At 54.7% G+C, this 16,133-nt stretch overlaps 1 protein-coding gene across 1 annotated transcript; it reads left to right on the forward strand.

Moving 5' to 3' along the window:
* On the forward strand, window positions 236-14,210 carry LOC106510546 (cytochrome P450 2S1). Its single transcript, XM_021094414.1, has 9 exons — window positions 236-831; window positions 2,533-2,698; window positions 4,811-4,960; window positions 5,413-5,573; window positions 5,712-5,891; window positions 8,423-8,564; window positions 9,572-9,759; window positions 12,600-12,741; window positions 12,837-14,210. Exons 1-9 carry the CDS (start codon window positions 655-657, stop codon window positions 13,016-13,018), a joined length of 1,488 nt encoding a protein of 495 aa, XP_020950073.1. The 5' UTR covers window positions 236-654; the 3' UTR covers window positions 13,019-14,210.

Below are 16,133 nucleotides of genomic sequence, written 5' to 3' on the forward strand. Positions count from 1 at the left end.
TTGTTTTTACCGTCGTGACTCTAAGAGGTGGATCTGAGAAGATGTTGCTGTCATTTACATCAGAGAGTGTTTGGCCTATGTTTTCCTCTAAGCGTTTTATAGTATCTGGTCTTATATCTAGGTCTTTAAGCCATTCTGAGTTTATTTTCGTGCATGATGTGAGGGTGTGTCCCAGTTGCATTGATTTACATGTATCTGTCCACACGCACGTACCCACCCGACAAGCACTCACACGCGAACGCACACCCTGGTAGCAGTGAGCAGGGAGGCAGGAGCTGCGGAGAGCGAGAGGGGTCACAGCCAGGCACTGGGTGTGGCCTCCTGGAGGCGGCCAAGGTCTCCAGCTTCAGGTTCCTCCCTTCTGCCCACGCCCTACCTGCGGCCCAAAAAGCTGTCTCCGCCCCCTCCAACCTGGGTGACCGGGGAGACGACCGCTGGAGCGTGTGTCCCCGACACCAGGCGGCGGCGGCAGTCTGGGGGAAAGAAATCCGGCGGCAGGGAAAGAACCCTGCCCTTAGGCCAGAGGAAAGGCTAGCTGCCCCGCCTCCGTCCGCCAGATTTCGCTTCGCCGTGGAGGGAGCCGCCCGGCACCCGCCCCCAACTGGCCCAGCCTCGTGGAGCGTCTGGGAGCCGCGGAAGCAGCAACCTGCCGAGATGGAGGCGGCAGGCACCTGGGCGCTGCTGCTGGTGCTGGTGCTGCTGCTGCTGCTGGCGCTGGCGCTGCCTGGGATCCGGACCGGAGGCCACCTGCCCCCTGGGCCCGCGCCGCTGCCGCTGCTGGGGAACCTGCTGCAGCTCCGGCCCGGGGCTCTCTACTTGGGACTCATGCGGGTGAGGGGCCGCGCCGCCGCCCTGGCCAGGAAGGAGTGGGGGCGGGTGCCAGGACCAAGAGACCCAGGGGACCCCCAGGAGAGAAAGCAGGCAGAGAGGCCCTTGGGTATCCTGGAGGATGCAGGCAAAGGGTCCCAGGGCAGAGCAGCTGTGGATGCTCCGGGGCGGGGCAGGAGTAGGGGTCCAGGGCTGAGAGGAGGAGTGGGGGGAGTCTTGGGGAGAGAGGATCCTGGGGTGGGGGCTGGGGGCTAGGAGGGGCAGAATTTTGCCTACAGAACCCTGGAGAGAGTTTGAGAGCTAGGAAGCAGGATCCAGAGTGGCAGGGGTCCCGGGTTACAGAGACCAGCAGACTCCTGGCAAGGTTGGGCGTGGAGGGGCCGGGCACCAAAGCTGAGAAAGACAGTCCTCAAGCAGAAGAGAAACTGACGCTGTGATGTGGTGGCTTGTCCCAGCGAGAGAGGGAATACAGGGGAGCCATCCTGAGGAGGGGGGAGAGTGTGTTACCCCCCCCGGGGGGGGGGAGTTGGAGGCAGAGGCTGGAGTTCCAGGAATCTATCTGCAGAGACCTAGGGGGATGTGGGGGGTGGGGCGTGGAGCTGGGTGGAGCTCAGCTGGGAGGAAGCTGGAAGTTCCTGGGACAGAGAAAGGGAAGAACATGAAAGAAGGACCGAAGCCCAATCTTTTGGGATGGGTGGGTGGGAAGAGGCCAGAGATTCCCTGTTCAAAAAGAGTCTGGGGTCTTTCAGAATGTCTCAAGGAGGGTGGCAATCTTGGAAGAAATGGGACCGTGGCTAGGTGGTATCTGCTCCAGAATTTGAAGATTTAGCACGGATTGAAAGGGATGGCTTGGAGTTCCCATTGCGGCACAGTAGTTAACAAATCCGACTAGGAACCATGAGGTTGCGGGTTCGATCCCTGGCCTCGCTTAGCATGTCAAGGATCTGGCATTGCCGTGAGTGAGCTCTGGTGTAGGTCATAAACTTGGCTCGGATCACGTGTTGCTGTGGCTCTGGCATAGGCCAGTGGCTACAGCTCTGATTTGACCCCCTAGCCTGGGAACCTCCATATGCTGTGGGTGCGGCCCTAAAAAAACAAAAAGACAAAAAAAAAAAAAAGAAAGGAAAGGAAGGGGTGGCTTGGAGTTCCTGTTGTGGCTCAGCAGTAACAAACCTGACTAGTATCCATGAGGATGAGGGTTCAATCACTGGCCTCCCTCAGTGGGTTAAGGATCTGGCATTGCTGTGGTGTAGGCCAGCAGCTACAGATCTGATTCCACCCCTAGCCTGGGAACTTCATATGCTGCATGTGCAGCCCATAAAGGAAAAAAGTAGGGGTGGCTACTGGTTTTTTTGGGGGGAGGGGCGCTGAGGGATTTGGGGAGACCACAGCTGCTGATGGCCATTTTTGCTGCCATGTGTCTGAGTTGTCTCAGAATCAGGAGTTAGGGCTCTGCCAGGAGTTAGGGGAATGGGGACCAGAGTGAGTGTTGGGTGACAGAGTTTGGGGAAAGAGGACTCTGAGAGTCTGATGCAAAAAGAGAACTAAGCCTCCCGGGGGAGACGATTTTGGTTTGAGGCAGGACGGGAGGGGTTCCTCCTGGGTGGCTCATCTAGTGACAGGAGCCACGATGAAGACACAGAGATGATAAGAGACCGCAGCCTGCCCCACAGCGTTGGTCCCCTTCTCGCTTCCTGCCCCCAGCTGAGTAAGAAGTACGGGCCGGTGTTCACTGTGTACCTGGGACCCTGGCGGCGCGTGGTGGTCCTGGTTGGGCGCGAGGCTGTGCAGGAGGCCCTGGGGGGTCAGGCCGAGGAGTTCAGCGGGCGGGGGATGGTGGCGACGCTGGACGGGACCTTTGACAGCCACGGTGAGTCATAAAGGGAGTTGGAGGCTGCTGGGTCCCGCACTCAGAGCCTGCCACCAGGTACGGTATGTGACCTTGTGCGCGTAGTTCAGTGTCTCTGGGCCTCTGTGTCTCCATCTATAAAATGGGGTGATAACGGCTCCTCTTACCTTGGATTGTACTGAGACTGTACAAAGTTACTTACCTGGTTATAGTCGTGTTATTACTGCTCCAGGTGAAGCCCCAAGGCTGAGAGGAGGAGGGAGAGAGTTGGAGGCACTGGGAATTAGTGGGCGAACACGCAATGTGTACAAACCATTCTCTATGTTAAGAGTGAGTGCAGGGAGTTCCTGTTGTGGCTAAGAGGAAACGAATCTGGCTAGTGTCCATGAGAATGCATGTTTGATCCCTAGCCTCGCTCACTGGGTTATGGACCCAGCTTTGTTGTGAGCTGTGGAGTAGGCCACAGACATGGCCTGGATCCCGTGTTGCTATGTGGTGGTGTAGGCCAGCGGCTACAGCTCTGATTCGGCCCCTAGCCTGGGACCCTCCATATGCCACAGGTGCGGCCCTAAAAAGACAAAAAATAAAAAGAGTGAACGCAGGAGGCTGGTGCCGGGTGTTCTGGGGAAGACAGCAGTGACTAAACAGCCCCCATCCTGCTCCCCCAGGAGCGCCCAGACCTGTCGGGAGACAGACCTGTCACCAGACAGCGACATTCCAGGGAGGTCAAGGCCGACCTTGGGGAAGCCCTGGGACTGGAAGAATTTGTAGAGGCACCTGGTGGAGGATGTCCAGGAAGTCTTCCTGAAGGCCCAGGTGTTTAAGCCAAGACTCATAGGATGAGTGGGTTGAATACTCCTAGGATGAAGGGGGTCCAGGCAGAGGGACCAGAATGTACAAAAGCCTGGAGGTGACAGAAGCATTTAGCCATCAACTCGCACATTTTCAATACGCCTGGCTTAGGACTGGGGACACGGTGATGACCGTGACAGAGGTGTGACCTGTCTTACTGTAGGAGAGGGGGGTTTTGCAGCAAGACAGTGGAGGGAGAGACTAGAATTCTACAAGGAGAGGTACAGCCTTGAGAGCAGGACACAGGGGACTTTTACCGGCCAGTGGAACAGAGGGAGTGGGGGGGGAGAACGGGAGGAATCCGGGAAGGCTTCCCAGAGGAGGTGACATGTGAACTGAGATCTACAGACTGAGTGGAGTTAGTGCCATGAGGATGAAGAGGCGAGTGATCCAGGAGGTGGGAACAGCAAGGGTAAAGGCCTGGGGTGGGGGTGGGGGGCTTCCTGACACCTTTAAGGAAGTGAGAAAAGGCCTGGGCAGTTGCAGTGGGATGAATAACAAAGCTGGAGAAGCCTGCAGAGCCTGCTCTTGCAGCGCCTGAGTGGAGCCAAAGAGTTTGGTCTTTGGGTTCTCCTGGGAAAGGATAGAGAAAGAGTTGAAACTATCCTCCGGTTGCTGTGTGGGTGCCCAGGGAGGGGACTGGGCTGGACCAGCCCTGAATGCAGGCTTCTGCCTGGGGCATGGAAGGGCTGGTGGCTGAGACCAGGAGGAGAGACATTGAGGCCATCTGGGGATAGTGCAGTGGAGGGGCGGAGGGGACTCAGGAGGAGGCGTCCAGGAGGCCACTAAGGGCTGACATTCCCTAAGTGGAAACAGCTCAGGGCATCACTTGGATAAAGTAGGAAAACAACGCAATTCCATTTTCCTTCCTCCCAATGGAACCTCCGACGGACATAGGGCATGAGCCACAATAATTCTCCATAAATGTTGGGATGGATGGATGGATGGGAGGGAGAAAGGGAAAAGAGGAAGAGGAAGGAACGATAAACAGATGGGCAGGGGGACAGAGGAATACGAAGCTGGAGAGAGGGAAGAAATCTTCACTCACGCTGCTTAATCGCAGAACACAGGGAGCCTGAATAATCCCAGTTACCAGCTCCTCATGAGAAGGTCACCCTCTGACCCGAGGGTAGACATTTATTGAGCACCTCCTGAGTTCTCCTCCATGGGCTAAGCTGGTATGGACCCAGGACAGGGCACCTCACTGGGTGGAAGGGAGGAGTCCTGGGGGTGGGGGTGGGGAAAGGGCCGGTCCCTCCTTGAGTCTAGCCTTGTGTGCAGGTGTTTTCTTCTCCAGTGGGGAGCGCTGGAGGCAGCTGAGGAAAGTCACCATGCTCGCTCTGCGGGACCTGGGCATGGGGAAGCGAGAAGGCGAGGAGCTGATCCAGGCGGAGGCCCAGCGTCTGGTGGAGGAGATCCGGGGGACGAAAGGTCAGGTCGGCTGGGCCAGCAGCCTGTCCCAGTGTGGGAGAGCCTTCCCTCCGGGGCTGGGCTGGGGACCCTGGTCACTCCACCTCTGTCCTCCACCTGCCGTCTCTGCCCCGCTGTCTCCCTGAGGGTCTCTGTGTCCCTGATGTTGTCACATCACATTCCTTCGACCTCTTCACTCCCTCTATTTCTCCTGTCTTTCTCTCCTCTAAGTCTGCCTCTGTCTTTGTCTCTCTCTCCTTGTCTGTCTCTCTCTTTCCCAGTCTGTGTCTCTCTCTGTGTCTCGTTCCCTGACTGGGTCTGTCTCCCAGTCTCTCTTTCCTTGTCTGTCTATCTCTCCCTGTCTGTCTGTCTCAGTCTCACTCTCCATGCCCACACCTGGCCCCCACTCCTTCTTTGCGGATCTGCCCTGCCCGTCCCCATCACGAACGCCCTCCCTGCCTTCTTGTACCCAGGACGGCCACTTGACCCGTCCCTGCTGCTGGCCCAGGCCACCTCCAACATCATCTGCTCCCTCATCTTTGGCCGCCGCTTCCCCTACGACAATGAGGAGTTCCAGGCTGTGGTCCGGGCGGCCGGCGGCACCGTAGTGGGGGTCAGCTCCCCGTGGGGCCAGGTAAGTGCACAGAATCCCGCTCCAGCCACCTCCCCCAAAGGCCCCTGCCTGCCTCTTCCGCGACCCCAGAGCCCCCTGTCCGCCTGCCCTCTGCCCAGGGCCAGGCCCCGGTGGAAACAGCTGCCCCTCTCCCGGCAGACCTACGAGATGTTCTCCCGGCTCCTGCAGTTCCTGCCCGGCCCCCACACACAGCTCCTCGGCCACTTGGGCACCCTGGCTGCCTTCGCTGTCCAGCAGGTGCAGGAGCACCGGGAGAACCTGGACGCCTCCGGGCCGGCGCGCGATGTTGTGGAGGCTTTCCTGCTGAAGATGGCAAAGGTGGGGGAAGGGCAGGGTGGGTGGGGGGCTCCCGAACAGCACTGGTGGCCTGGCTGGCACCCCACCCTGGGGGAGCTGGGCCGCGCTCTCGGCCTCCCTCTGTCTCTCTCTGCCATGAACGTGTCTCTGCAGGTGTGAGCCTGGCTCTTCTCTCCGGGGCAGGTTCTTGGCCTCTCCCCACCCCCACCCCACCCCGGGTGTGTCCGAGTCACTTCCATCTCTACGCCTGCTCCTCCCTGCAGCCTCGGCCTGGTGACCTGCCCCCAGCCAGCCTCGCCATCACTTCACCCCACCCCCACCTCCCTCCACCCACGCAGGCCATCGCCTGTGATGAACCATCACTGACTCTCGACACCTTGCGATGTCCAATTACACTCATGACATCCACTCTATTAATTATGTGAGAACAAGCACCACATGAGAAAATTAGAATGAGTTTTGAGTTGTACATGCTTTGCAATTATGGGAAATATTCAGGACTGCATTCTTTGAGTAAATGCATGCAGCCACCCTGTTCACGGAGAGAGAGGAATTTTTTTCTTAGCTCTGTGGCCCCATTTGTTTTCCCTTTTTTTGGCCTCACCTGAGGCGTGTGGAAGTTCCCGGGCCAGGGATCTAATCGGAGCCACAGCTGCGATGACACTGGCCCTTAACCCGCTGCACCACAGCAGGAACTCCATTTTTTAAATTAAAATTTTTGACTAGATTTGGTATTCACATACACACTACTGTGTATAAAATAGATAAATAAGGACCTACTCTATAGCACAGGGAACTGTATTCAATATCTTGTAACAACCTATAACAGAAAAATCTGGAAAAGATGTACAATATATGTATATATAGCTGAATTACTTTGTTGTACACCTGAAACTAACACAACATTGTAAATCAACTATACTTCAATTAAAAATTAAAATTTTTTAAATTTAATTATAGTAAAACACACATAACATGAAACTCCCCATTTTAGCTTTTTTTTTTTTTTTGCTTTCTAGGGCCACACCTGTGCCATATGGAGGTTCCCAGGCTAGGGGTCAAATCAGAGCTACATCTTCTGGTCTACGCCGCAGCTCAAGGCCATGCCAGATCCTTAACCCACTGAGTGAGGCCAGGGATCGAACCCACAACCTCATGGTTCCTAGTCAGGTTCATTTCCACCGCGCCACGATGGGAACTCCCCTGTCTTAGCCATTTTTAAGTGTACAGTTCAGTTGTGTGAATGTTTCTCGCCACCTTCCATGTCCAGAACGCTTCAACTTGCAAAACTGAAATTCTGGACCCATTAAACAAGTCCCCGTCCTCCCCACCTCCAGCCCCCAGCAACCATCCTACTACTTTCTGTCTTATGAACGTGACTCCTGTAGGACCTCACGTAAGTGGGATCACACAGTTATTTGTCCTTTTGTGACCTACCTCACCTAGCATGATGTCTTCGGGTTTCCTTCATGCTGTTGCGTGTGACAAGACATCCTTCTTCGGGCTGACTCCTCCTCCACTGTCTGACATGCTACATTTTCTTTATTCATTCATCCATCAGTGCACACTTGGGTTGCTTCCACTTTTTGGTTCTTGTGAATAGTGCTGCTATGAACATGGGTGTGCACATGTCTCTTAGAGACCCTGCTTTCAGTTCTTTCGGATAAATCCCCAGGAGTGGAATTGCTGGATCATATGGTAATTCTGTTATTAATTGTTTGAAGAACCGCTGTACCATTTGCCACAACAGCTGCATCCTTTTATAGTCCCACCAGCGGCGATGGATCCAATTTCTCATCCATGCTTGTCATTTTTTGTTTGTTGTTGTTGTTGTCGTTGTTTTTTCCTTTTTATGGCCTCACCTGCCGCATATGGATGTTCCCGGGGCCGGGGTCGTATTGGAGCTGCAGCTGCTGGCCTGCACCACAGCCACAGCAACACAGGCTCTGAGCCACATCTGTGACCTTCTGTGACCCACCCTGCAGCTTGTGGCAACGCCGGATCCTTAGCCCACTGAACAAGGCCAGGGATCGAACCCGAATCCTCACCAACACTATGTCAGGTTCTTAACCCACTGAACCATAATGGGAACTCCTGCTCAGTTTTTTATAGTGGCCATTCTCTTTCATTTTTAACACTTCTAAACTTGAGAGACCTAACACTAAGAGCCCACTTCCCAACTTCCCCACACATTTATTTAAACTCTCCAATAGGAGTTCCCATTGTGGCTCAGCGGAAATAAATCTGACTGGCATCCATGAGGATACAGGTTCGATCCCTGGCCTTGCTCAGTGGGTAAAAGATCTGGCATTGCCATGCGTGAGCTGTGGTGTAGGTCGCAGATGCGGCTCCGATCCTGTGTTGCTGTTATAGCTCCGACTTGACCCCGGGCCTGGGAACCTCCATATGCCCTGGGTGTGGCCCTAAAAAGACAAATACATAAATAAACTCCCCGACACACCTTTAACTTGCTGTGCTGCACCCCAGACCAGGCTGGGCCGGGCCTCTCCTTGGCCTGTGTTCTCTGAGCCCCTCTGCCTGCTTTCTCCCAGGAGAAGCAGGACCCCCAGAGAGAATTCACCGACAAGGACTTGCTCATGACGGTCATTTATCTTCTGTTCGCCGGGACCGTGACCATCAGCACCACGATCCGCTACACCCTCCTGCTCCTGCTCAAATACCCTCGGGTCCAAGGTAGGAGCCTCTTCCACCAGCCAGGCCTGGGAACAGCAGGGAGGGTCGAGAGGAAGAATGTTGAGGAGAGCAGACCGCCCGAGCCAGAGCCTGGAGGCGAGAAGGAGCTCAGCGCCAGGGGTGTCTGAGGAGCGAGGCATTTGGGGACTGCTGGTTGCTGGTGAGGCAGAGCAAGATGAGAAATGAAGCAGGAGACGTCTCCAGCCTTGTCGTCTTGGTGGTGCATCATGTGCCTCATCCTGAGCAACGGGGAGCCATGGAAGGTTGTTGAGCAGGGGAGGGCAGGGTCAAATGAGCATTTTAGAAGAATCCGTGGAGTTCCCCTTGTGGCTCAGCAATTCACGACCCCAGCTAGTATCCATGAGGATGCGGGTTCAATCCCTGGCCTTGCTCAGTGGATTAAGGATCCGGCGTTGCCATGAGCTGTGGTGTAGGTCGCAGACACAGCTTGGATCCCCAGTTGCCGTGGCGGTGGTGTAGGCCGGCAGCTGCCGCTCTGATTCAACCTGGGAACTTAACATAGGCCACACATGCAGCCCTAAAAAAAAAATAGGGTTATCAGAACACAGGCGATGCTGAAGTTGGGATGGCTGGGGGTGCTGGGAATGCACCTCAGGGAACCCCAGCATTTCAGGATCTGGCAACCGCTTTAAACTCTCTCAAACCAGTGGTGGCGGGGGGAGGCTGACCTGGAAGATGGGCTCTGGGATCCAGTGGCCTCGATGGAATGGAGTCAGCCATGACAGGGGCCCTCAGCGGCCTCGTCTGGGGAAAGGGGCTCGGTAACGGTACCCCCCGCCACAGGCTTGCCGTGGGAGTTGAGAGAGGAGAGACGTGATGCCCAGCACACCGGATGAGTGGGCCCCAGGCCCTGGAGGGCTGGAGGACTCTTCCTCCCTGCCCTCCAGCCTCCCCCCTAACCACAGCTGCTCTAGAAGTTGGGTGTCCGAGGGGAGAATCACGACCCCCCAACCTCTGACCTCCAACCTTCCTCTTCTTGGGCGCAGAGCGAGTTCGGGAGGAGCTGACACGGGAGCTGGGGGCTGGCCAGGTGCCAGGCCTGGGGGACCGAGCCCGCCTCCCCTACACGGACGCTGTTCTGCACGAGGCACAGCGGCTGCTGGCACTGGTACCCATGGGAGTGCCCCGAGCCGTCACCAAGACCACCCGCTTCCGGGGGTACACCCTGCCCCAGGTGGGTGTCGGGTCAGCCAGGCCCCCCCGGCTGTCTCTGCCTCGGGCCTGAGTCTCTGCATCTCTGACTTTGTGTCTCGGTCTCTCTGTCTCCGTTTCTCCGCACCTTCCTCCTTCTCTGTCTCCGTCTCCCCTCTGGCTGACACCTCCCTCTTTCTCTCTCTATCTCCCTCTCTTTTTGTAACTCCCTCAAGTCCCTGCCTCTGTGTCTCTCTTTTTCTTTCTGTGTACATTTCCCTTACCTTTTGACTCTGTCTCTGAACCTTGGTTCCCCCAGGTATCCAGTGGATCCTAATTCTACCTCCTTCTAAGGTGGTTGAGACAATCAGAGGAGGTGACAGGCAGGGAATCAGCATGAGAACTGAGGGCTACAGGAGCCCTCACCCTCAGCCAGGATGCCAACACTCACAACCTGGCTCTCCCTTCTTCCCACCCACCCCCAAATGGGACTCCTCTCAGATCCTGCCCCTTCATTCGAAGCAATGCAGAGCTTTCACCACCAGGGGGCAACATCTCCCTGGAAACCCAATAGTGCCTTCCGGGCAAGCGCTTTTTTGAGCGTCATTATAAAATCCAACTCAGAGCAGTTAGAATCCAGTCCTGCTGCTTTCTAGCTGAGACTTTGGACAAATCACTTCACCCTCTGAACCTCTATCCACTCCTCTTCTAAAATAACAATAGCATCAGCTTGAGATTGTAAGGAATCGATAAAAGGATGTTTGTAAAACACCAACTGAGGAGTTTTGTCGTGGCTCAGTGGTTAGCAAATCTGACTAGGAACCATGAGGTTGCGGGTTCGATCCCCGGCCTTGCTCAGTGGGTTAAGGATCCGGCATTGCATGAGCCGTGGTGTGGGTCGCAGACACGGCTCGGATCCTGCATGGCTATGGCTCTGGCATAGGCCGGCGGCTACAGCTTCGATGAGACCCCTAGCCTGGGAACCTCCATATGCCACGGGAGCAGCCCTAGAAATGGCAAAAAGACAAACAAAACAAAACAAAACAAAAAAACACCAACTCAGCTCTTTCTGCAGAGGCTCCTGTGTGGGGTTCCTGTGTAGTCACCGGAGCAGCTATTGCTAAAGCAATGACTGGTGCAACTACAGCAACTACTGCTAGTGATAGCAGCAACAACAGGCATCAGTGGTGGAGGACCTGCTCCATGCCAGCAATTATTCTAAACGCTTTACATGTATTACCTTATTTAATAATTTTCAGAACAATCATACAACATTATCACACCCCTTTGACAGATGAGGAAACTGAGGCCTTGAAAGATCAGAAGACTTGCCAAATTTACCCAGCCTACAAGTGGTAGGGGCAGGATTCAAACCCAGAACCTATGTTTTAACCACTGCTATCTGCCTTTCTCCTATTTTAACAGCAATAACATGACCTTTTCCTAAAGCCTCGCTCACCTTCCCAACTCACAGCCCCGTTAAACAGTCCCTAGCAAAGGCGAGCCCTCTATCTTTCACCCTCCACCACGGTCCTGAGAACATGGTAACTCTAAGCTCAGCTGAAGGGGCTGCCGTTCTCCTTGAACCTGGGCAGGGAAAGCCTCCTTGGACTCCCCTCTCCCACCCACCCATCTCCTCCAGAAGATCACAGTGGCAGAAAGCGAGAATCTGAGCCAAGTGGGTTAGGACAGCTACGGCTGAGTCACAACATACCCCCAAAGTTTAAAAACAAAATTTAAAAATAACTAGCTCTGCCATGTCCAAATGTTGTCTTGAGCAGATTGCTTCAGTTCTCTGGGCCTCTGTTTTCCTTTTTTTTTTTTTTTTTTTGGCTGCCCTGCAGCCTATGGAGCTTCCAGGCCAGAGATCAAATGCAAGCCTGAGCTGTGACCTATGCCACGCCTATGGCAATGCCAGATCCCTAACCCACTAGGCCGGGCTGGGGATTGAACCATCATCCCTGCACCTACAGAGACACCATTGATCCCACTGGGCCACATCGGGAACCCCTGTTTTCCCATCTTTAAAATGGGGATCTTGAAGTTCCTGCTGTGGCACCGCAGGATCAGTGGCCGGGGCCCAGGTATTCCATATGCCATGGGGAGGCCAAAAAAGAAAAAAAAAAAAAAAAAAAGAGGAAGAATCCGACTGCAGGTGCTTGGGTCGCTGTGGAGGCGCAGGTTCTATCCCTGGCCCTGTGCACTGGGTTAGGTATCCAGTGTAGCTGCATCTGCAGCGTAGGTTGCAGCTAGAGCTTGGATTCAGTCCCTAGTCAGGGAACTTCCACATGCTCCAGGTGCAGCCATAAAAAATAAAATTAATAAAAGGGGGGGGGGTCTTATTAGTAACACTTCCCAAGCTTGTTAAAAAGATTTTGTGAGGAGTCCCTATCTTGGTTCAGTGGTTAACGAACCTGACTAGTATCTATGAGGATGCAGGTTCTATCCCTGGCCTCGCTCAGTGGGTTAAGGATCTGGCATGGCTGTGAGCTGTGTGTAGGTCGCAGATGTGGCTCAGATCCCGCATTGCTGTGGCTGTGGTGTAGGCCGGCAGCTGTAGCTCCAATTCAACCCCTAGCTTGGGAATTTCCATATGCTGCCAGGGGGGCCCTAAAAAGACAAAAAAAAAAAAAAAAATTTAGTGAATTTGTGTGTATGATTGAGAGTGTGTGTAAGTATGATACATGTACCTATTCCATAAAGGATAATATATATTTAAGGCTTAATAAAGTGCCTGACCCGTAATAAGCACTCGATCAACACTGATGCCGCTGTGTTTCGTGAGCCACTTTCCCCAACACCCTAGATTTTCATGCTCGGCCCTCGGGAACTAAAGGCCTGGGGAGTGAGGCATATTTGTAGTTTTATTATGATTCCCCTCAGGGCACAGAGGTCTTCCCCCTCCTTGGCTCCATCCTGCATGACCCCGAGATCTTCGAACAGCCCGAGGAGTTCAACCCAGGCCGATTCCTGGATGCAGACGGAAAGTTCCAGAAGCAGGCGGCCTTCCTGCCCTTCTCCTTAGGTATCGGCTAGGCCCACCCCTGCTCCCCCGCTGGTCCTTCCTCAAGCCTGGGTGTGAGGACAGCTGGCCCAGCCTCAGCTCTCCCTTCCCTCCAGGTAAGCGCGTCTGCCTCGGCGAGGGCCTGGCGAGAGCCGAGCTCTTCCTCCTGTTCGCGGCCATCCTGCAGGCCTTCTCGCTGGAAGGCCCGAGCCCGCCGGGGGCCCTGAGCCTCCAGCCAGCCATCAGTGGCCTTTTCAACATCCCCCAAGCCTTCCAGCTGCAGTTCCGGCCCTGCTGACCTCCACGCCCTTCCCACTGTGTGCACTGGATGTGGGAGGGAGCCTCCACGGTGGGCCTGGACACGGCTGTGTCTCCAGCGCCACACGTCTATACCACAGGCAGCCACATCCACAGAGTCATCAGCCCACGCAGCTGTCACACGCAACCACACATCCAGACACACCCACGAGGGCCACAAGGCAACTTGGCCACACAGCTTGGTTCGGACCTAAATTAAGCCACATTCCTGGATAACCCACCATCTCACACAAAACACAGCTCCCCTGGATTCGCAACCCACACACGGGAGTTCAGCTGCCACCGTCACAAGCCACAGAAACAGCCAGTGTTCCCGGCCCACATGCCCTCTGCTCTCTCTTTTTTTGTTTTTCCTTCTGGCTGCCCCCCGGCATATGGAGTATCAGATCCGAGCCGCAGTCAAGACCGAAGCTGCAGCTGCGGTGATGCCAGATCTTTAACCCACTGCACTGGGCCAGGGATTGAACCTGCATCCCAGCGCTCCCAAGATGCCACTAATCCTGTTGTGCCACATCAAGAACTCCCCACATGCCCTCCACGCATCAGCCTTACCAGTGCCATCCTGTCTGAGAGCCTGGTACAGAAAACATGCCCCATGCTGGGTCATGTCACCACACAGAGGACCTCCTTGTCCAAAGCCCTGTGACCATACTGCTATCCAGGGACAATTCTGTCACCATCCACATGCCCCCAACCACTGAACCACACAGCCAGCCCACATGTGACAATGGCCTGCTTCCTGAACATCTCACCGAGACACGCCACTGGCACAGAGGCACAGCCCCAGCCTCCTCTGCCCCTTCAGCCCTCAAGGGCTCCCCTACCCAGGCATCCCATCCCCAAATGCTCCCCAATATAAACACACCCGCAGCTCGCAATTGCTGGGGATTGCCTGGGGATCAAGTAAACTTGGATGCATGGGGACCCTCAGGCCAGGGGAACCCACACGCACCGGCTTATATAACCATGTTGAACACGTTCCCTGTACCTCCCCCCCCAAAACACACGCACTCACCCCCTCCCTGCCCCTACTCTGCATCCACGTCCCAGTTAGACCCAGTGGAAGGGGCCAGATTGCAACTCCCTGTGTCGGGGCAGAGGCCAGGTCTGTCTGACGTCCCTGTGACTCGAAGGTCCCCTTTTTGCAATAAAAGTTCATTTCTGACCCCTGGTCTGGCCCCGGGCAGAGCCTAGTTCGAGTGTGAGTACGGGGTGAGTACGGGGTGGGGATGGGGGCCCACCCCTCCCTGGAGGCGAGGCGGGAGCCGAAAAACACGGCCCCGCCCACCCGGGCTGCTGACCTCAGTGGCAGATGTGCAGGGGGGAGGGGAGCTGTCTTGGCCTCACTTCCGGTGGGGCGGAGGGGGGCGCCGAGAGAAGGTCCCGGGCAGACGTGCAACCCCGCGGGTGGGGGTGCAAGGCCTCAGGGGAAGCCTGAAGGTGACGCCCTGGGCGGTCTCCCAAACTGAAAGCGATGCTGAAACACCACCCCTCCTCTCAACTCCGGCTCTTCGGTCACCCTTTCCCTTCTCTTCGCAAGGGAGCCAGAAGCATCTTTTTATTCGTCGTTTACCTCCTAAGGAAGATTTCAAACACAACAGGCGAGAAAACCTTACAACGAACCTGTGGGCGGGCGACCCCGGCCTCCTGTGATAACTTCAACTTTATGACAATTTTATTTCACCTGTCACTCTCTTACAAATATTTTATTTATTTATTTTTGTCTTTTTGCCTTTTCTAGGGCTGCTCCTGTGGCATATGGAGGTTCCCAGGCTAGACAGGTCCAATAGGAGCTGTGGCCGCCGGCCTACACCACAGCCACAGCAACGCAGGATCCCAGCCGCGTCTTCGACCTACACCACAGCTCGCGGCAACGCCAGATCCTTAACCCACTGAGCAAGGCCAGGGATCGAACCCGCAACCTCATGGCACCTAGTCGGATTCTCAACCACTGAGCCATGATGGGAACTCCTCTTACAAACATTTTAAAGCAAATCTCAGAAAATAGTTGAATACACATTTCTGAGAGTAAAGGGCATCTCCCCCCCAACATTTTATTGTGACGGTTTTGAAACATCCAGAAAAGTTGAGAGATTATAGGGAACCCCCGGGGGGCCACCAACCCAGGTTCTCCTGCACACTTGGCCAGGCTGTGTGAGGACATGTGCTATCCACCTGCCCATACAGCTCGTTTTTTTAAACATTCCATAATAAATTGCAGACATTGGCTTCTGAATGCTTCAGCAGTGGGTAGAGTTTTGACTAAAGTTTCCTTTGGCGGGGTGGGGGCACACTCGCAGCATATGGAAGTTCCCAGGCTGGTGGTTGAATTAGAGCTGCAGCTGACGGCCACAGCCACAGCCACAGCCAGCCACAGCCACAGCCACAGCAATGCCAGGTCTGAGCCACCTCTGCAACCTGCACCACAGCTCACAGCAATGTCAGATCCTTGACCCACTGAGTGAGGCCAGGGATCAAACTTGCATCCTTGTAGCTACTCATCAGGCTCATTACCGCTGAGCTGCAATGGGAACTCCTTTTTTTTTTTTTTTTTTAATTTTCTGTGGTGTTATCCCTTCATTTTTTGGCTTAGGTTCTACAGAGGTAGCACAAAATCATAGAAAACAGAAAGATGAGATTGGGATGAGATCCTGACTTGGCCACTTTCTAGCTGATAACACCTTCACTGGTGGTTTTAGCATCGAAAAGACAACATATTTAAAAGAAGAGATGTGGGAGTTCCTGTTGTGGCTCAGAGGAAACGAATCTGACTAGTAACCATAAGGACGTAGGTCCATCCCTGGCGTCACTCAGTGGATTAAGGATCCAGTGTCACGGTGACCTGTGATGTAGGTCGCAGATGTGGCTCCAGTCTGGCCTTGCTGTAGTGTGGTGTAGGCCAGCAGCTACAGCTTCTGTTAGACCTCTAGCCTGGGAACCCCCATATGACGCAAGTGCAGCCCCAAAAAGACCGGAAAAAGAAAAAGAGATGTGAAAAATTCTGGGACTTAATAGGAATGGAATACATGCTAAATTCTTAGATTTACTGTTTTACTACTTTTCATACATCAGTGTGATGTGAAAAGGAATGAATG

This window comes from Sus scrofa, chromosome 6 (assembly GCF_000003025.6).
Source record: "Sus scrofa isolate TJ Tabasco breed Duroc chromosome 6, Sscrofa11.1, whole genome shotgun sequence".
NCBI classification, from domain to species: domain Eukaryota; kingdom Metazoa; phylum Chordata; class Mammalia; order Artiodactyla; family Suidae; genus Sus; species Sus scrofa.